General features: G+C 38.9%; 1 protein-coding gene across 4 annotated transcripts in view; it reads left to right on the top strand.

Annotated features, from left to right (window-relative positions):
* LOC124551302 (fasciclin-2) overlaps nt 1–22,463 on the top strand; it is a 913,050-nt gene that overhangs the window by 823,966 nt on the left and 66,621 nt on the right. For all 4 annotated transcript variants that reach the window (XM_047126311.1, XM_047126312.1, XM_047126313.1 and 1 more), the window contains exons 13-14: nt 4,837–5,023; nt 20,118–20,135. In XM_047126311.1, coding sequence (XP_046982267.1) covers nt 4,837–5,023; nt 20,118–20,135 — 205 coding nt within the window. The remainder of the gene's footprint in view (nt 1–4,836; nt 5,024–20,117; nt 20,136–22,463) is intronic.

Below are 22,463 nucleotides of genomic sequence, written 5' to 3' on the forward strand. Positions count from 1 at the left end.
GTTGAATCTGCGCATTTTCTTTCAGTTACAGTTGTTAAATTGAAATGGCAGCACCTTACAGAAAATGATAACTTAATCATTTCATCGTCAAATGATCCAGCAAAGCGTTGATTGAAACGCTGTCCCACTCAGCCTTGGTTTCATTGCATTCATTTCCTAAAATAGACTACTTGTAAGAGCTATCCACAGATCTTTGTAAGTGGAGATAGGGTCGATCTAAAGAATGTAATTATTTACAGCTTGCGGTACTACACTTACGTGAACTGCATAAGCGATAATACAAAAGAATGAACTTTTTGCGCCTTAGTCAAACTTAGACATAGAAACATCTGTAAATGTATTTATATTTTTTAACATTTGCTTTTTATTATATGCAACTAGAAAGAAATCATGTACAATGTTGCAAGCTTTTATTACAATGCATCAGGAGCAAGATCTCATCTTAGATTAATATACTCTTATCTTTTAGTTCGAAATACGAAATGTACATTATACTAATTGTAGGATGTTGATGACAAATAGTTGTTTGTCTTTTGTGATTCAACATGTGGCCAGTTATAAAAGCAAAGCAGATGATTGTCCAGTAGCTGAGGGAAAAATTCTTATACATTTGGATTTATCTAGACAATGAAACCATTAAAATAATACGAGGGACCGACACTAGGTCTGTGCTGATCACTAGTAATTTTTTTTTCTGTCCTGCTTTATATGACTACACTAAACCAAGCTGTAACCGCGCGAACTCCGTGGCTTGCGGACGCGGCACTGACGGCACTGAATAGCTCGCATTAGTGTGACCAGAGACAGATATCAGTGTCATTATCACTTCAAAAACTTTTTGGTACTTTTAGCTACATTTAATTCCCAACAATGTATGGTCTAGAACGGATCTAACAGTAAGCTACCCGCTACATAACTTTTTCACTACAAGATTTGTAAATCAAGTGCACAACGTTGACAAATAGCATCATTTCACAATGACTGTTAAGAAATATGGAAAGATAAATGATTCAATTTTAAGCTAAGATGTTACACTACCACGTGTACAAAAATCAGATTTTTTAGCCGCATACTTTCTTCAAAATCGGTTGGGAAGCGTTACGAAACTAAGAAATCACGCGAAACGAGAAGTAGACTTTTTCTTTTTTCACGATGTAAGTAACGCTTTTAAGGAAAAAATAAGTTCATAAAACGATGTGCCGAAGTCTTATATACTGCTAAGAATTTTTAAAACATGAAAATCGGAGAAGTGGATTTTCCCCCATTTCGCCATCCCGGCTCGGGGCGGCGCGCAGTGTGAATGCACTACACGTTGGCCTGAGCTGGCTAGGCACGAGCCGAGCCAGTACGCGTCATCCTGGCCCAGCCCGGCCCGACCGGCAGTGTGAACGCAGCCTTAGTCTAGAGTTTTGCCTGCAGCGAGTGGGGAAATCTTCAGCACCTAGAGTCATATGTACATTTTCTGCAAATATTATCACTAAATTATGCTATTTATATTATCCTAGAATGAATAGCTTATCGTAGAGTGAATAACTGTTCGGTTAGTATGTGGTTTTATAACTCTTGGACCATTATAACTGCATAGAGTTGAGTATACATACTCTTATTTGCATATGACTTCTGTAAGTCACCTTCGATCTTATATCATAATGAAATCTGCAGTTATTCCTGTGTCTCTGCAAATCCCTGACTCATCACAATTTTGTGCAGATTAAACATACGATACTGTTGCTAGTAAGTAATACATTTGTGTTACAGTGAGTTAAAATTATGTTTGTTGCTAGTGTTGAAGCAGCATACATGATACACACAACACTTCACCAATCTCTCAATGTGCTACATTTTTATGAATCTGTTTGCAGTCAGTGTCCATTACATGTGGCACCGCAACATGCTCGTCACCTCTGGTACCTTCTTGGTACAGTCGCTCTATTTAGACTCCCACCTTTGCCAACATTGGCATTCACACTGTCACTCACCCCTTCTCTTCTACTACCTTGTCTCATAAAAGAGTGGGCCATTCTGACATGTTGGAAGCTGCCCTGAATTTTTTTACACTGCAAGAGTACATGTAAATAAATGCAGTATCAGTACCTTTGCTGCTGAAACTGACTAGAAGTATTTTAAAAATTGGTTATAAAGTTACTCATTTTCACTCCACAGAGAACAGCTCTTAACAGCAGTTTCTACAACTCTGCCTGCCTAGCACGCAAATCAGCAGAAGCATCCGCGACAAGTGTAGTGTCAAATGTCGCGGGAATCTCGAGCATCTAAATTGTATCGAAAATATCACTTATTAATTTTCTTTATTCTCTTGTCCGCCCCTGGTAGCTGAGTGGTCAGCCGACAGAATGTCATGACTAATGGCCCTTTGATTCCCGGCTGGGTTGGAGATTTTCTCCGCTCAGGGACTGGGTGTTGTGTTGTCCTTATCATCATCATCATTTCATCCCCATCGACATGCTAGTAGCCGAAGTGGCGTCAACTAGAAAGACTTGCACCAGGCAACAGTCTACCCGACACGAGACCCTAGCTACACGTCATTTCTATTTTATTCTCTTTGGTTATTGAAAGCTAAATTGTTTCAGATTAAATACAGGGTGTACATAAAGTCCAAGAAGACTTTCAATTATTTATTGCACAAGAACCAAACATAATGCAGATATCATACGTATGTCATTTTGAAGAAAAAACCCCAAAAAATTTTTCATATATACTGCCAAAGCGTAGTTTGGTAATTTGCTGATAGTCCGTGCTGGCTGCAAACGTGGCAAATTCAGGTGCGAAGCGAGTTTTCTGTGTGTTGGTTCATCCCGACCACCAGATCTCACTCCGTGTGACTTTTTTCTGTGGGGACACATTAAGGATCTGGTGTATGCACCGCCTCTACCACATGATGTAGCAGAGCTCTGGGAGAGAATACGGCACCCGACTGCCACAGTCGACGATGCCATGCTGAGACGGGAACGGCAAGAATTCGATTACCGTATTGACATCTGTTGGCTCGCTCGTGGTTCGAATATCGAATGTTTGTAAAAAAACTTTAAGAGTTTCTATTCAAAATGCAATATGTATGGCATCTGTACAATGTTTAGTTCTTGTGCAATAAATAATTGAAAGAGTTCCTGGACTTTATATACACCGTGTATAATTCTTTCAAAGGTGACTTCCAGTAAACAATAATTACAGCACTTCACGTTTCAGATGTCTTCCATTACTTACATTGGGAATTTAATGTGTTGAAATGGTCATCGTACATGCATGTACATCCCATAGCACACTTCTTGTGATGATTTTTATACATAAAAAACACAAAGTCTTTATAAAAGGAAAATTTGTTTGAGAAAAGTAATAAATTATGAGACAGAATTACAGACGAGTTCTACCTTCAGTTGGCAAAATGTGCAGAACTCCCATTAGGCACATATAAAAGTGAAAGTGACACAGTATCTAGCTTTCAGAACTAACAGCTTCTTTTTCTGAGAGGAGAAAGAGATAAGGTGAAAGTTGTTAAAAAGAAAGAGTAAGTTAATCCGACCTGTTGTGGGGTCAGTGGGAGTCCCATGTGAAGGGTTTCTGTACACGGGGAAATGGAATGCAGAAAGAATGTTCAGAAAACAGCAGGAAAGAGATGGTTGTTAACTATATCATAAAGATTGTTGAAAAACAGATATGAGTGTGAAGAAATGGGAAGAGATAGTTAAATACAAAAAAGCAGTAGCTGAATAGGAAAAGTTTTAGATAAATGCAGGAAAAGATTGCAAAACGTAGAAAGAAGATGGCTAATCAAAGAATTTGATTGATGAACAATGAAATGAAACAGTTGAACACTAAAAATGTAACCAAACAAGAAGAAAGGTCATTAAATGAAGAAAAATTGCAGGATAAAGAAAAAGTATCTTAAAGTAGAAAAAAAAGTAGCCAAACAAAGAACATAATCCGCAAACATAGGGAGGGCTTTGCTACACAGAGGGGAGTGAAGAGTTCATTGGCTGCTGTAAGTATGTACAGAAAAATTTGTGCACGAGGTAGTCATCAAATGTACTTTTAGTATTGCTAAAAATCAAGTCAGACTGCAGGGAAGTAGATCACTAAGTACTACACAAAAAGTGCACTACATAAAGGAAAAAAGATTGCCAAAGAAAGAAATATGATCGTCCTCACAACAGGAGGGTCTTTCTCTTCCCAGGCACTGGTAATCTCTTCAGTTAGTGCACTAAAACACTAATCACATCACATCGTGGGGTCTGAGTGACCTGGCCTTCCATTTTAACCCCTCATCCCCACCCCACCACAGGAAAGGAACTATTAATTCCAGCGACTAGATGGTGTGTTACTGTACACATTGTTAATGGTAACGGTGCCCGTGACTATCTTGAAGTGTCTATCAGCAGAACTACACATTTCGCCACCTGATGCTGCTACTTGACCACAATAGTTTGACAATTTTACTAGTGCTGCCAGAAGCGAAAAACGTTGGCACTAGCTGGAAGATATTCATTTATTTCGGTGAATACTGCCGATGTTAGCCTTCGCCTGGTGCAAAGTGCTACTGTACACATTGTTAATGGTAACAGTGCCTGTGGCAACCGACTGATGCCATCTTCTCCTCACCATTCCGTTCCCTCGGAGGTCGTAACGATGTGGCGAGGCACGGGTCCTGTCGTTCCCAATATCCGATGCACGAATCGTGACAAGCTGTAAGTAATGGCCAGCAATTCTGTCTCGTAATTTAAAAGCAAAGTACACACATATAGTAAATGGACAGTAATTCCGTACTGAACGTGCTTGATTGCGTTAGTAATTTCCTCTAAAATTCTTCCCGTTGTCCCCCAGGTGGAGAAGTACGATACGGAGTGGAGGCTACTACCGTACCCGTGCCAGGAACACAAGCTGGAAGGGCAGGCGACGACATTCCAGCTGGAGTCGCTGCAGCCAGACACGCACTACAAGGTGGAGGTGCGCGCCACCAACGCCATCGGCAACAGTGTTCCCGGTCAGATAATCGTCAGGACGGTCAAGGGTGAGTGCACTGGCGGCAGCTGAGCTGTGCTTCCATATCCTTTCCTAAGTCTGTGTGACGTGTCGGTTAACACTTGGAGGCCCCGACTGTCAGAGGTTTGTGTGTTGTAGGAAAGATGGATTGTCGAATGCTATCCAGATTTGGGTCTTGCAAACAGTAGTTCTGTGTTTGTTGTACAACTTGAGCCTTAATATCAGACTTGTAGCTTAATTAGCACTTTTGTAGGTTGACACACAGTCTACAACTACTCTGCAAACCACCATGAGGTGCATGGCAGAGGGTACGTCCCATTGTACAAATTATTATGATATCTTCCTGTTCCATTTTTATGTGGGGGGGTGGGAAGAATGAGTGTTTGAATGCCTCTGTGTGTGCAGTAATTATTTTGATCCTATCCTCACGATTCCTCTTTGAGCAATAGGTAGGGGGTTTTAGTATAACCCTAGCCTAAACATTTTAAACCGGTTCTTGAAACTTTGTTAATAGACTTTATCGGGATAGTTTGCATCTATCTTAAAGAGTCTTCCAGTTCAGTTCCTTCAGTATCTCTGTGACTCTCTCATACGAATTGAACAAACCTGTGACCATTCGTGCAGTCCTTCTCTGTATACCTTCAGTATCCCCTGTTAATCCTATCGGGGTGGGGCCCACACACTTGACCTATATTCTAGCATGGGTCGCACGAGTGATTTGTAAGCAATCTGTTTAGTAAACGGATTTTACTTCTCCAGTATTCTACCAATAAACCGAAGCCTACCACGTGCTTTATCCACGACTGAACCTAGGTGGTCATTCCATTTCATATCCCTACAAAGTGTTACACCAAGGTATTTAACTCATTGATATTATAGACATAGGATACTGCATTGTTTCATTTTGTGAAGTGCACAATTCTACATTTATGAATATTTAGAACAAGTTGCCTTTCTATGCACCATGTTAAAATGTTATCAAGATCTGAGTGAATATTTATGCAGCTTCTCTTAGATAGTACTTAATTATAGATAACTGCACCATCTGCAAAAATCCAGATTTTACTATTAATATTATCAGCTAGGTCATTAATATACAACATGAACAGCACTTTCTTGGGGCACACCTGAAGTTACTTCTACCTCTGACGATGACTGTCCATCCGAGAAAACATGCTGTGTCCTTCCTACCAAAAAGTCCTCAGTCCAGTCACAAATTTCTCTTGATATCCTTTATGATTGTACTTTTGACAATAAATGTAGGTGTGGTACTGAGTCAAATGCTTTTCAGAAATTGAGAAACATTGCATCTACCTGGTTACTTTGATCCAAAGCTTTTGGCATGTCATGTGAGAAAAGTGCGGTGGGGTTTCATATGATTGATGTTTTCGAAAACCGTGCTGGTTGCCATTGAGAAGGTTACAATGTTCAAAATACCTCATTATGTTTGAGCTCAGAATATGTTCTAAGATTCTACAACAAACTGATGTCAAGGACATTGGACAGTGGTTTTGTGAATAATTTCTACTACCCTTCTTGTAGATGGGAGTGCCCTGTGCCTTTTTCCAAGAACTGTGCACAGTTTTTCGTTTGAGGAATCTATGACAAATTGTAGTGAGAAGAGGAGCTATCTCAGCCACAAATTCAATATAGAATCTGACAGGGATTCCATCGGGGCTTGGAGCTTTGTTCAGTTTTAATGATTTCAGCTGTTTCTCAGCATCACTGACACTAGTATTTGTTTCATTCATCTTTTCAGTGGTACAAGGTTTAAATTGGGCAGTTCTTCTAGATTTTCATTTTTACAGGAATATTTGAAAACAGAGTTAAGCATTTCAGCTTTTGTTTTGTTACTCTCATTTTCAGTTCCTGTCTCATTTGCTAGGCACTGGATACTAACTTTGGTGCCACTAACAATATTTATATACAACGAGAATTTCTTTGGATTTTGTGAAATGTCATTTGACAATATTCTGCTACGGTATTCATTGAAGGCATCACACATTACTCTCTTGACAGCCAAATGTGTTTCATTCAGCACCTCTCTATCTATAGCCCTATGCTTGGTTTTACACCTATTATGGAGTAATCTCTGTTTCTTTAGAAGTTTCTTTACAGTGACTGTATACCATGCAGGTTCCCTCCCATTATGAACTGTTCTACTATGTACATATCTATCCAGTGTGTGATCATCTATTCTTTTAAACTTGAGCCAGAGTTACTATACATGCCCCTGACCTGTGCTGAAAGTTTCAGTTTCCTCATAGAGATATGACACTACTGATTGTTTATCTAGGTTACTGAACATATATATCTTTCTGTTTGTTTTAGTTGGCCTTTGTACTTTGGTAATCATTATTTCCCAACTGTATCATAATCACTGATACCGGTTTCGATGTGGACATCTTCAAAGATGTCGCATCTATTTGTTGCCATTAGGTCCAATATATTTCCTTCATGAGTGGGGTTCCTAACTATCTGTTCTAGGTAGTTTTCAGAGAAGGCATTTAGTAACCCACCACTAACAAATTTGTAATTTTCCCAATTAATTGTTGGGTGATTAAAGTCTCCACTGATAATTACGTATGATTGGGGAACTTACAAGTGAACTGAGATTTTCTCTTGAGGTTTCCGGTTACATCAGAAGATGAGTCTGGTGGGCGATGGAAGGATCCAGTTATCATTTTATGTCCACCTCTGATACTAAGTCTTGACCAAACAATCTCACATGCAGCTTCAATGTCTATCTTGGTGGATTTGAGTTTTTTGTCTACTGTGACAAATACACTACTTCCATTTCCTATCTGCCTATTCTTTTGATATACATTTAAATTTTCTCCAAAAATCTCACTGCTATCAATTTCCGGTTTCAACCAGCTTTCTGCACCTAGTATTATGTGAGCTTCACTGCTTTTCGTGAGTGCTTCAAACTCTGGGACTTTGTTACAAGTGCTTCGGCAGTTCATCATTAGGATTTTAATACTCTCACGTGTGGGAGCCATTTCTTTTGATCTTACACTGTAGTTGCCATTATCTGGGCTTGCGTTGAGAGTCTCCTTGTGTTCAACCCACACACAGTGAGCTACCTGATTAGCACCCTCTGATGTGATGTGGAGTGCACACCAGTCAGCATTACTTTGGGGAGTACTTCGTCATTTTCCTTTCTTATCCTATACTCTGTTCAAAATTACTTTGGTATGTGCACCTCGTGGTTGGAACAGAATTTCCACATCTCTCAGTGGACACACACATAATCTTCCATTTCATTCGACTCACACAAACTCACAGATTTTTTTGATGTACATAGATGAAACTGGTATCAGTGTGTTCTTCAAGTCTTGCACTCTGTGTTTATTTTGGTATCCACATCAACAAATTTTAAAGATAATTTATGGAAATTTTATGATAATGCATTTCCTGATGATGCTAGGAAAATATTGACAAACAAGAAACTGTTTCTTGTTGGAGTTAGGTGCAAATATGAGTGTGGAATCTTAACAATAAATCGTATTTTCATGTGCTCCAAGCTTTAACTCTGATGGAGATTACAAGCACAAGACACTTAAGAGTTAAATGCGTCACATAATGTTCTGTTCGATGGTACGTCCATCGCAAAGTGGTCACTTGTCAGGTTTTGTTACGAGGAGTAGGATACTGGGTTTATAATCTGTTACCGTGCTTTATGATCAGCTGTGTATTTTTGTCTACTCTTCCTGTCAACAGTTGATAACCAGAGAAATGTTCATAGTGAGGGCCCAGGTTGTGCAGAACAATAAGTAGCTATGTTTATCTGGTGTGAAAAAGACTGCTTCCTTAGAGGTGAACAGGAATTTGCTGTATAAAGGATGTTTCTTTATCCTTGATAAACATGGATGTGAGGTATCACATCATCAACAAATGAATTTATTTTGTTAGTCCTCTTATTGATAAAGTGTTTTTCACAATTTTGATGTTTTTATAGCTTCCTCTTTATTTTCAAAGATTTCCTTCTTCACAACAGTATTTTTGTTTGTATTCAGAGCTCCAGCAGGTTTTTTTGTTCAAGTAATTTTGAACAGGGTATTGCCGATGTCTGTTGTTGCAGCAACATACCTAAATAGATTGTTAAATGGCTCATACTTGTCATTTGTTAATATGTATTTTTGCTTCACATATTTTTAATTATGTCACTTTACCATCTCTGTACTCATGACAAGCGTACCCGGTATGTATTGCAAAACACATTTTTCGTCTGTATACAGCCTATGTACCAGTCTGCTGCTGAAGGACTTAACTGTAACTATGAATAGTTATCCCCACTGCTATCCATTGTTTATATTGTTAAAATATTTTTTATTTACATTATCACAAATCATTTTTTTGGCGGCAATCTTCCTGTGATCTTGAATGTCTCTCATACAGTTAAAAATGTTAAATGTAGTAAAACAGTTGCTACAGTTGTACAAGTAATGCCAGTTTCTACATTCACAACACAGATAAAGAATAAATTTGTAAACCAGTGAGAATTGAGGTTATGTTACAGCACAGAAATTGTCTCGCTTAATGATGGTGTTATCTGAGGGACACGTGATCATCAAGTCTCACTGGCCCCTCAGATGTATTCTCAGAAGAAAATAAAATTACAACCCATTTGGGAAGTAGAGACAGTAACTCCTTTCCCTAAGGTTTTTCACTTGCTCACTGGTTTTTTGTAACAAGTTTCAGTAAATATTTAACTGCTGTTGGGCACCCCAGTTTGAAAGTTGCATATTTATGTTGACGATTACTAATTCCGACCAGTATTTGATCAGCTTCAGATCTATATAGTTGCTTTGGCCCTCATATGTATACAGAACTACAAATTACAATGTCACACATAAAATTTCCCATCTGTGCTGCATCCTTATATCCAGTGTACTGTATCATTATAAGCCTGCCAGTAGGTTTCAGAATCACACAAAGTTTTTATGATGAGTGGCAGGAAGGGGTCAGGGTGGGGGAATCGTTGTTGTGGTTTTCAATCAGAAGACAGGTTGGATGCAGCTCTCCACACCAGTCTATCCTTTGCAAGCCCCTTTGTTTCTGCGTAACTACTGCGGCCTACATCCTTGTAATCTGTTTACGGTAGTCAAGCCTTGGTCTCCCTCGACAATTCTTACTCCCCCAGTCTTCTGCCCACTTCATTACCAGATTCATAATTCATTTATGCTTTAAGATGTTTCCTATTAGCCTTTAAATTTCTTTTTTCTCCAATTTAGTTCAGTATACACTTGTGCAGTGATGGTCTGGCTTGGCTGCCAGCTTTGCTTCCAAAACTTAACAAAGTTTCTTTATTTTTCCTTAAGTCTCACCCTCCTCGAATGCCTGTCCCATATTTGCGAACGTTTTATCGCAGGTTTACCATTTTCTAGCTTACCTGTAACTTCTAATTTCTTCTTTATCACTTCAATAGTATGTTTGCATTTATCTGTCACCTTTGTAGCGCTTGCAAACTGTCCGTAACTTCAGCAACAACAAGAGATGTTATAAAGGTTAACTCTGTCAACAGTCTGTTTTAGAAGCTGTTAAGAGATCTGTTGGTGGTAAGAAAAGTATGACTGAAAATGCCTTCTGCCAGTTGGATTATCAAAACAGAGCAAACACTGAGAAGGGAATCATCCCAGAAGAAAACCAAAATTTTTTCTTGTAGTATTGGCTTTAAATGAGTTGGAAATTATCGATGTTTAGCTCCTAGGGGAGGGGATAGGCAAACAGGTAGATAGTAAATTGACTACAGATGTTACATGATAGAATCATCATAAGATTGGAAGATGAGAAAGGAAACAATTGAAAAATATTTCTGCTATGCCCGACGGTGGTATTTTGGGCCTGCAGCATCTTCCAGCAGTAAAACACGAGTCACGGCATAATAGTGTATTTTAAACAAAAAGTTTGTTCTTATAACAACATGATACTTAAGGCTTCACTCATTTATTTATTTATTTTTAAAATTACCTAACCAAGACCTAGGTAACACACAAACTGATTAATCTACACACGGATAATCAGAAGCTTGCTATAGGAAATAAATGCTCTGTACTGATACTCTTGTCTCAGTTAGGTTATATTTGTTATGAAACTATAGGACAGAATTAGTAGCCTGTGCTTCCTTCAGGAGGTGAAATACCAGAACTACTGACAGGCACATGTCAAGATACACATGACATTTTCCTATCTTTCGAGTCTTGTTGCAAAGATTAGGGAGACAGAGATGGAGGTTGTGTTTATTCCTGCATGTCAGGAATTTAAAATGGTGTGTATTAGCAAGTAGCATAACATGTAAGACGAGTGGGATGCTGTTTGGCAATACTCATAAATTTAAATTTGTGACGTGCTGGTATTAATGGTGAAGATACAGATAGTCGCGGGTAGGATTGAAATCATTTAGATAAAGTATAAAGTTATTCATAAGTTCCACTGGTATTTCAGAGTATGACTACTCAACACCTACAAGATGTTCAGGAAAGTGACACAGAGTGGCAGGTAGAGAATCTCTCCAAATTTCAATTTGTAATACACACCGAGGCATAGGTGGGGGAAAAGCATGGTGTATTTTGCATCCTTGAATTCACTAGATATGAGCCAGTTGTGACAGTTCATTGATGCTTTTGTACCAAATATCTGGTAAAATCTCCAACAGACAAAAGAATCCTGTGGTGGCACCACACGTTATGGGGAACTGGCTGCTTATGTTGTCTTAAGAAGACGGGCCAGTCGGCACTGTCTGCAGGTGGCGCATGTGCAGGAATCATTCTTTGGGAACACCAAGAAATCGACAATGTGTGTGAGCAGAGGGCTGCAGCTACCGCACTCAACTGCCTGGGGGCATTCTGTGCAAATTTCTGCATGTAAAACGAACTGGCTGCACTTTTTACATGCTACTTGAGACAGTGAGCTTCGTTCTGATTTTCACAAATTTAATGTTAGATACATATATTATTCACAAATTTGCACATACGTTTCCTCAGCTTTCTAATGCTGTTTGCAATGTTTTTGTGACTTATATTGTTTGATCACAGATAATGATTTTGTCCATGTAAAGGCATTTTTGCGTTGTTACGTTGTCATAAAAAATAAACAGTTAAAACTAATTACACTCAGACATCCCTAATTATATATACTTAGTGATTCTGCGTCTCCTATAACTTGTTTTTCATATCTTAACAAGGCACGCTTTTTAAGTAAGTACTAAAATTAAAAATAAAACAAGTAGACTTTTCTTAGCAGTTTTATTTTTACATGAAAGCCTGTACTTTAATCTACTTCTCTACATAATTCTCAGCAATATTAAAGCACCTGTCACATCATAGAACCAGCTTTTGAATATCATCCTTATAGAAATCTGCCACCTGATTAGACAATCATCTCTCTCACTTTCTCCATCAAATCATCAGTAATGTCTGAAGGTCGACCACTTCTTTCCTCATCGTGCGCATTCGTATGGGCATCTTCAACAAGCTCTCATCCATTTCCGTACCACTCTACCTCTCATAATGTTTTCTCTACACACTTCACTGATGTGACAACAAGTTTCAGCCAAAATTCACACCTGTAGCAGTAAGAAAACAAATTACAATGTTTATTTCACAGAGTGCAGGATTCTCAATCAGAGGAGGCATTTCAGTTACGATACTCACTGAACATTTTTGGGAATTATGTAAAAAAGTAGATTAAAGTACAGGCTTTCATCTAAAAATGAAATTGATAAAAATCTACTAGTTTTATTTTTATTTCAAAGTGTTATTTACTTAAAAAACATGCCTTGTATTTATGAGAAAATTCAGTTTTTTACATGTGGGATGTACGCCCCATCCTGCAATTAAAAATAGGTGATATTAAAAAAATAAAAATAAAATTACAATGACAGTTCAGTAGTACTCACAGTAACCTTTCCATAGACACCACGTTTGTAAGATTTGCTTAGGGCATTATCGAAATATTAGTTTTTGAAGATTGTTATGTAGAAAAAATATTTAACATTAAATAACATAAAAATTACACTTCATATTGGGGACTCATCTTCACTATGCACTTGCCATAATTTTGTCTTTGTAACCATGTTACTGGCTTCTCTGTTACTAGGTGGGTTTAATTTTTAATATACAAAGTGTGATCAGAAAAATACAGTTAATAATTTTACTAGAAACAAAGTAATAAGCTTACATGGAATTTGATTTCATCTGCTTCAAAGTAATATCCTTGGCTAGTAATGCACTTATCCCAATGTTGAATACATGACTGGAATCGTTTCTGGAAGGCTTCTTGTGGAAGGGTGTTCAGGTGGTCTGTTGTGGGCCTCTCAATATGAGAAATGGTGTCAAAACATTTTCCTTTGAGATTTTTTGAAAGAGTGAGAAGTCGCATGGTGCTACGTCTGCTGAGTAAGGCGGATGTGGACAGATAGGAACAATTTAACCATCCAAAAATTGTTGAATCAAAAATGTGGTGCTGCACAGGGCATTGTCATGATGAAGAAGGAAGACATCGACACACTTTTCTGGTCTCTTTCTTCGTACATCGTTTTGCAAAAATTGCAGAATGCCCTTGTAAAATTTGATGTTTGCAATTGATTAACTGGTCTTCCAGTGGGAACTCTGAATTTTTGCCCTACCCACACACTAAAGTTTCATCACCGGTTACAATTTTGGACATGGAGTCCAGGTCTGAATAAAGATGCTCCTTTAACTCTGTGAAAGTGACACACAATTTTCCTTCTGTTCATTACTCAAAAGTCGTGGATCAAATTTTGCACTCACTAGTCTCATTTGCAGATTATAAGTTAAAATGCTTTGCACAGACTCATACAAAATGCTAAGTTCTTTGCTAGACTTTCAAATAGTTATTCACCTGTTTGAACAAACAATTTTTGTCACCTTTTGCTCGTTCTCTTCTGGTTTTGGGGTTAATGGATGTCCCGTACGTTGCTCGTCTCGTACTGTCTCATTTCTGGTTTTATCGTTGATGCCACCTGTAAATGGTCTTCAGAGTTACAGTATTATGGACATACATCAATTTCAACATTTTATGAGTTTCTTTGGCACTTTTTGCGACTTGAAACAGAAGTTAATGTAAATGCATCAGTAACAGAAAATTGAGTCCGCCTCGATGCAAAACACCTTGTTATTCATTTATTTCTTTATTCACCCAAACAAATAAACGAATAACAAAGTTTTTTGCATCAAGGTGGACTCAGTTTTCTGATATTACTGTTTTTCTATGCAAACAGGGACCAAATGAAATAGTTCAAAGATAAAATCATTGTTAAAGCATTGTTCGAAATCCACGATGCACGACAGACACGGAAAACACAACCTCACTCTAATGTCTCTGGATGCTGACTGACAAGTCAGAACTTGTTCCATCTTGACACTGCCTGTCTTAACAGATCAGGCTGTCAGATAAATTACATTAAATGGTTTTAGCAACAGTAGTTGCTGATAAAAATTTCATTCACTCTATTTTTTGGTCATACCTCATATTTTGTCTTATTTTACACCTGTTCTGGCCAATGAAGTCAGCCATAGCAATTAGCCTTCCAAGTTTCGCACTATTGGACAGGTTTTTCCAACTACGAGGCCAGAGCCGGTATCTATGTTTTGTTTGACTTGTGGTCTAAAATTCTCATACTTCGGGCATCTGCCAATCACTGTGCTGGAAAGAGCAGTGTCCTCTACTGATGTCAGCATGAGACTAATACAGCTGCTGGGCCCTGCCTGGCTTGCCTAATCAACTTCCTCAGCTGTCAATACATGCACCCGACTCAGCCTCGCATCTTCCTAATGTCACAACAGGATGCACAGCTCCGTCTGTTTTGTAAAGGAGAGACAGTTCCCATAGTTCATAGTTCAGAGAAATTTGTGCTGGAAGGGAGTATCTAAATGACCTGTGTAGTGAAGCAGCCGTTGAAGTCATATGTGCTGTGGTGCACAGCTTATTGGTCGGTGAAGTTTGTGGCTCGCCACAGTTTAGCAGTGGCCATTCATGTGAGTAGACTGTCTGTCGTGCCCATACAGAATGCTGTACAGTAATTGCAATATAATAATGTAGAACATTGCTGCTTTCACACATGGACCTGCCATTTATTATGTAGGAAATGAAGACAGGTCAAGAACTTGGGCCAACCACAAGGGAATGAACTGTGGGATGCAGGGTTGGGAATATGATTGGACTAGGGATGGATGAGAATATTTTGCAGGTTGAGTGGGCAGTGGAACACTACTTTGGGGGATGCGGGTTGGATTTTGGATAGGAGATCCTCATCTCAGGACACGACTAGAAGTAGTCGAAGTTATGGAGGATGTGGTTTAGCTTTTTGAGGGCAGGGTGATACTGAGTGATCAGCAGAGTGCTGATTTGTGGCCGGTTAATAGGTTTGCTTGTACCAGAGGATCAGATGGTGTGGGAGATTTGTTTATGAATGAGCTGGGTAGGATATTTTGTCAGTAAAGACTCTGGTAAGGTTATCACTATATTTTGACAACTGCTGTTTTCCACTGATGACGCGACGTTGTGTTGTGAGGCTGTAAGGAAGAGATTTTTTGACATGGAGCCTATAACAGCTGTCAATGTAGAGTTATTGTTGGTGGTTTGTGCACTCAATATGGGCAGACGTATTTATGGGGCCATCTGAGAGGTGGAGACTGACATCTAGGAAGATGGCTCAAAAAGTTGAGAAGTATCAGGTGAAGGAGATTTGGAATAAGTGTTGAAGCTATGGTGGAAAGAGCAAATGTTGCCCTTCCTATGAGTCACATTGTGAAAATGTAATAAGTGAATGTGATCCAGGTTCAGCATTGCACCTGATAACCAAAAAGGCCGGTTCACTGTCGTACTATATCAGAGAAAAATTTCAGATAAAATCAAACTTGCTTTTCAAGAAACAAAGCTGAAAACAAATTTCAGAACATAGGCAAACCAGTACAAATGTATCATTGCGTAGAACAATCCTGTAAGTTTACCTGTTCAGGTGTTTACAAGTTGAAATATGATAGCTGTCAGAAAATGTGCGTAGGAGGGACAGGAAGAACTTTTAAAACAATAGTTAGGAAACAACTTAATATCACTGGCATCTTCATTTAGCTTACACCTGAAAGAACAAAAACACGCAGCCTGTAACATATTACAATGCTTGTCAATCTTACACACCACTGAAAAGGGTAGCCTGCTAAATATTTTGAAAGAAATAGAAATTTTCACATATCTGACAAAAAGTCTTGATGTTATTTTGAATTAACAGGTTGACCGAAAAACAAAGAATTCATTGAAAATTTCACAAATGTTCTCATAAACCTTTGGTGCTGAAATCATTCCTCCGTTTAGAAATTTCACTAACGCTGGTGATAGAAATGAAATGATATGTCAGGCAATGGAAAATCCAGGATGGAAAAACTGTTGCCAAAACAAGTGGACTACCCTGTTGCAGAACATGCTGCGAAACATGATATCCTACATTTCAGTGTTTGCTTTATAGACTGTGCCATATGGATCCTTCCCACCAACACCAGCTTGTCTGAACTGCGCAGGTGGGAACTTTCCCTGCAATACGTCATATGTTGCTGCAACCCTCCTCGCCTCAACCTTTGTTAGTCAGTGTTCTGACTCATCCAGCCCCTTCCCTGTTCCCATTCCAGCACTACACAGCCATCATTGCACCACTACACCCTGTCTCTCCTCTTCCACTGCTACCAAAACCCCACCCCTCCCGATCTCTCCCCTGCCCTCTGTCTAATGCACAGCACTTCACTGTCTGCCACCCCCACCATACTATCCCTCCCTCTCCCCGCCCCAGCCCCTCCTTATTCCCAACCAGTCGCCACTCCCATCATGCACTGGTGCTGCTGCTTGCAGGGTGGTTTCAGTTGCCTGAGACTGCAATTTTGTGTGTGTGTGTGTGTGTGTGTGTGTGTGTGTGTGTGTGTGTGTGCGCGTGCACGTGCGCGCGCTTGCACATATGTGTTTCTATTGTTGATGAAGGCCAGTGGCCAAAAGCTTTAATTGTGAAAGTCTTTTTGTTGTGCATATCTGCGACCAAGCATCTCTACTATATGGTGAGTAGCAACTTTCCTTAATATAGTCTATGAAATAAACAACTCAACAAATATATTTGGATGCTAGCAAATTGCCATTGACAAGCACATAATCTCTAAATTTACATGCATATTTAAACTGTCGTACAATTAAATAATTATATGACTGTTGCTGGCAAATGTCTTTTGGTTGTGATAAGAAAGCAATATATAAAGCAAGTTAAATTATATGAAAAAATAGCAGTCACATTAAATAATACAAAACACTGAATGGCAGAGGATAAATGTATTTTGAAAAATATTTTTTCTGCTGTAAAGAAAATGCTGCTGACAATTGTCAGCACCAAATACTAGACCGACAATAAATAAATAAATAAATATGAGATATTGTCAATAACTCCATCTTGTTTTTTCTTAAGGAGTTATGTCAAAGATAATGTCTTCCTGCTTCCACTACCATTTAATTTGCAAGAGTTGCAACTAAGGATCAATTAATGCACTAGCCGATATTGACTGTGACGTGGTAGGAGGTGTACAACAAGAGATTGAGTATCATATTGAAGCAAATGGTTCCCATACTGCACACTTGAAATGCGAGTCAAAAACTTGGAGAGATGCTCCAGCCATTGGTATGTGTCAATGTTGCTGTATCTCTCATAGTTTTTGTGCAGTTGTCTTGTGAAACCCTGGATGTACTTATGAATGATGCTGTACAATAAAACTATCCTAGATTTTGGAATTATTAGTTCATTTCTCTGAGAGGAAAGAGCAATTGATTGGAAAGTAAAGAGCACAGGTTGAGATGCACCCACCTGCTGTGATCTCTGTGTCCCTCTGTCTGTACAGCATGTGGCCCATCTCAACCTGCAGTCTGGTTGGGATGCCTTTACTTCCCACCCAGTTGCTCCTTCCTCCCTGAGCAACAAACTTACACTTTAGAAGGCTAAGTATATGTGTTTTCCAACAGTGCTTAGAATTTCATCTCCTGAAGGCAAACACTGGAGAGCTGTGATGTCATTCTATGATCTTCACAATTTACTTTTCCTTTTGGAGCGATTTTAAGTACACTGGTCAACAGTCACAAAACGTTTTTTTCATTTATGAGATCAATATGAGGTGTTTCTGCAGGATAATTGAAGGGGTCAGCAGAAGACAGTGCTAACTCTCAATTTAATAAAGATTAGTTTGGTCACACTATCTGTTGTATTGTTGAGTGCACCACATGCTAGCAACAACTTTTCCAATATTTACTACTAGAAAGAGAACAATTACTATATAATTTTTTGCCGTACTGTGTACTATGGTCTCCTGTTTGAATTCAATCAAACATGTAATGTACAGCAACTCAAAATATGCTCTTGTGGGTTACCACTTTCTTCCACCAACCACTTCAGATCAGTCCTCAATTCAGGTCTAATTTCAGAATTTGTGTATCAACCTCAATTTTCATATAATGATGTTTTTGTAAATTACTACTGCAGCATATGTGTTATATGTCTCTGGCAAACAACAAGACTTCCAAATGCAGACAACAAAATAATCTATCAGTACATAAACGAATCAAGGAAATTAATAAAATAAGAATAAAGAAAAGTAAAGAATCACACAATAATATTTCCCTCCAAATTTCTTGTGATACTTGGAAAGCCAGTAATCCGACAACATTGCGATACTCCATTTGCCTTGATGAAGATTCTCAATTTGGGACATGTCATGGTGAAACTGTTCCCCATGTTTATCACTAATGCCACCAAAGTTATCTGGGAAGACATCCCTGTGATCATTCGAGAAATGTAGTTTAAAGTGACAAGTTACATTGTGTAATGTGGTATGATCTCTGTAGTTCTTGTACAATATTTATAATAGTTCTCTGCCCTGTGGTTTACTAAAAAGTTGTTCCAGACACATGAAAGATAGCCTTGCCAATTTTAACACCAATCTGCAAATCAACAAAATGTTCGTGACTCATTAATTCCTTAATTTGCAGTCTCGCAAATACTCCTCCCTTCATTTTGCTTTACTGGTCCATTTGTAGTTTTGCCTGTGGCTTTCACAAATTTTGTGTTGAGACACACGTTTTTGGGGTCAACAAGAACAACTCATTTTCTTAAATTAATAGTCTTTTTTTCTGTGTGCTGTTCCACTTGCATTGAAAGTGGCAGTGCTTTGTAAACTGAGCTGAGAAAAATTGTGATATCTTGACATCTCCACACACATGCTACTTGCATTTACAAGTTTGTAGCAGTTTTAAGGTTCTCATTTTTCCTTCTGATTAGCTGCATGAGGAATCAGAACAGATCCAGATTTGTTCCCACTGTGAGAATTACTATTTTTGGACTAACTTTGCTGGATCTCTGAACAAGTACCACTTATTTACACTGAAATTGTAGCCGAGAGTCTCCGTAATGAACTCGCTGTCATTTCTTGAGGTAGAAATTTAACCTGAGGGCCATGTTGTGTAATTACCAATATATATTTTGATTGTTCTTTAGCAATTAAATCTGAAAAATATTCAAGTTGCGTCGCAGGAGAATAACCTAGTGTTTTCAAGGATTTCGACAGATAGAGGCTTGTGTCTCATAAGAAAACTGAGCCTGGTAGCCAAAGAGTGATATCATTTTTAAATTCAGCTCCCACGACTTGGCAAAGCACACTGTTAACATTCTTTGTAATAAAAATAATAGTATGAAGGCTTTCACGACCGGATGAAATATCTTCTGGTAAACCTTGCGGGATGTAAGGTCGTGGTCCATGAAACTCTTCAGCTCCTGACGTTTCGTCCAGTGCTTCGCTGGACATCTTCAGAGGGGGTGTTTCTCCTCCGGTGAGTCGGCAAGTCTTGCCGACTCACCGGAGGAGAAACACCCCCTCTGAAGATGTCCAGCGAAGCACTGGACGAAACGCCAGGAGCTGAAGAGTTTCATGGACCACGACCTTACATCCCGCAAGGTTTACCAGAAGATAATAAAAATAATGTTGACCTGTGTTCCCAGATGATATGAATTGAATAGGATGTGCATACTTAGCAATAAGTATCTCCTGTTTGCTCATGCCACTCCCTGAACTTTTCTGTTGCAGATCCGAGCCAGATGCCAGGTACTCAGGCCGGACAGTCGTCTGCGGCCCCCGCCCGCCCCCATCTCCACCTCCTGCCACCTGTACTCCTGTCCCTGTTAACGATTTCCCTAACTTATATCCGGCTATGCTAAGATCTTAGAACTCGATAGGTGGGGGGTGGGAGGGGGGAATTATCGACGTCCTCTTGTTTACTTTCTCCTCGTCCTCCGAAATGGGGATCAGTGGAGATCTCGTTACGGGATAGTCGGGTCAATTAAAATTTGTCGCTGGGATCATTTCTGTGCGTGTCAGGTTTTCTGCGATTCTTAGGAAAGTGCTTGATGGGCAAACATTTTTGTTCTGATAGTCTTACTATTCAGTTTTGGACTACTATACTTGCAGTACAGAAATCTCTGGGCACTGAGTGTGTGCTTTCTAACTAATTCCGTCTTTTCGTTTCTTATTTCCCCTCCCCCTCTATTATAGATCTGCTCAAAGGCCAGTGGGCTAAGAAAAGTAGACCATTTACTAAAACTGTCTGATTTGAGTATTTTCACTACAGATTTGGTTGCGTTGAAGTTTTTATTGTTAATTTTAGAGAACTTATGTTGAAGCTAGTTAGTTTTATTTCTATTACTTGCAGTATTTCCCAGTATTGGATTACTTGTAATCTGCTAGTGATTGGGAATTTATTATGCACATAATTTATGTGTTATATATTTGCGATATTTTTCTTGAGTTTACTCATTAGATTACATTGCTGGTGGCATGAGCTTTTAAAAATATGTCCGTTATTTCCCTCGGGAACTGAGCACCAGTGAGAATTTGAGTGTGTCCTCCCTCTTCAGTTTACTTTACGTGAATCTCAGTGGCAGTGTATGTCGACAATAAACAAGGACTGAGACGCCGATATAGTAAACTGAAGGAACCAGTTCAGTACACACACATCATGAAAGACTTCTATGAAGCACATGCCTCTATGTATGTAAGATGTGCTAGCTAATTACCTTAGGGCACTATAGTAAAGCATCGTATGAGATTCTCATTTTTAATAGGTCTGTTTTTAGGAATCTCCAATAATAAGTAAAATTGTAGGAAATTATATCTATTCCGTTCCAAAACAGTGTCATACTTGTCCACAAAATGTCTTGTTCTTCCAGAGATCATATTAATGGGCTGTAATGAAATGAATGATGATTGAGGTACAGTTATAGAGTCAAAAAATAAGGATGAATTACCTGGCAAAGTTTTGAAAGATTTATGCAGTGCTCTGTGAAAATATATCCCAGTTTTGTAGGAATATTTCTTTCTCCAAAGCAGCACCACATCTTACTCTCTAATAGTGGCATGAAGGTCACATATTCAGGAAATATTAAGGTAGGATTCCATGTTCCAGTCCATTGGTAAAGGTGTGTTTCTCATACAACAGACCAATCCAGTATTTAGAGAAAGTTAATGTATAAATAAGAAAATTTGTCAGTTCACGGAGGCATATTTAATCACAGTCTGATTGTCTCAGTGGTGTGCAGTTATTGTGAAGGGGGTGAGGAAAAAATCTGATCTGCTGCCACATCTCACCATATGACTCAAAAGATGTGTGCCTGTTGTGGGATGGGAGCTGGCAGAACCAGTGCCGAGAGAAGACACTTGAGATTTGTGTTGGGCCAGTCAGAAGCTCACAGGAGTCCATGTACATACTGATTCCTGAGCATTCTGCCTTGGGAATTAGTAGCCTTGTGTGGGAGTGATAATACGTGTGTGACAGATGTATCAGAAGACTGTAGGCCTGTGTCCTGTAATGTCAACATTTTGAAAAGGAAATGCCGTTCAGGCACACTTTGAATTTGCATATTATGTGGCAAACACTGCTTGTTCTCACTTGACCAGAAGATACCATAGTTTCCCAAGCTGTGACCTCCGTGGTTGTCGTCTGCTCTTTTTTAGAATCTGCACATGCATGACATAACAAATACCTTATAGTTAAGTGCACGTTCACCATGCTTCCCCATAAATTCTCCTTTTCTTTCACCTAGTGTTTGCTTCCATGCTTCCTCCCGGTCTCACTTATCCAGGTAATTTTCTTGAAAAGAAATTTTTCAGTTTCATGTACATGTGTGTGTGTCATCACATTCTGCAATGCTTCAGCGGCACTGGAGTATCACATAGCTGTATTTTTTTTATCTCCTTGTAGTTTTAACAGTACTGTGTGTTTGACTTGTATTCATCAACTATTCTCATTCTTGCACACGCACTACCAGGTAATGATGAAACTTCTTTTTTGTATCCAAGACAAGAGAGCCACAGTCAAATTAGAACATGTCAGCTTATTTACATGTTTCTCTCACCTACTGATTCTTTAATAATACA

This window comes from Schistocerca americana, chromosome 9 (assembly GCF_021461395.2).
Source record: "Schistocerca americana isolate TAMUIC-IGC-003095 chromosome 9, iqSchAmer2.1, whole genome shotgun sequence".
NCBI lineage: Eukaryota > Metazoa > Arthropoda > Insecta > Orthoptera > Acrididae > Schistocerca > Schistocerca americana.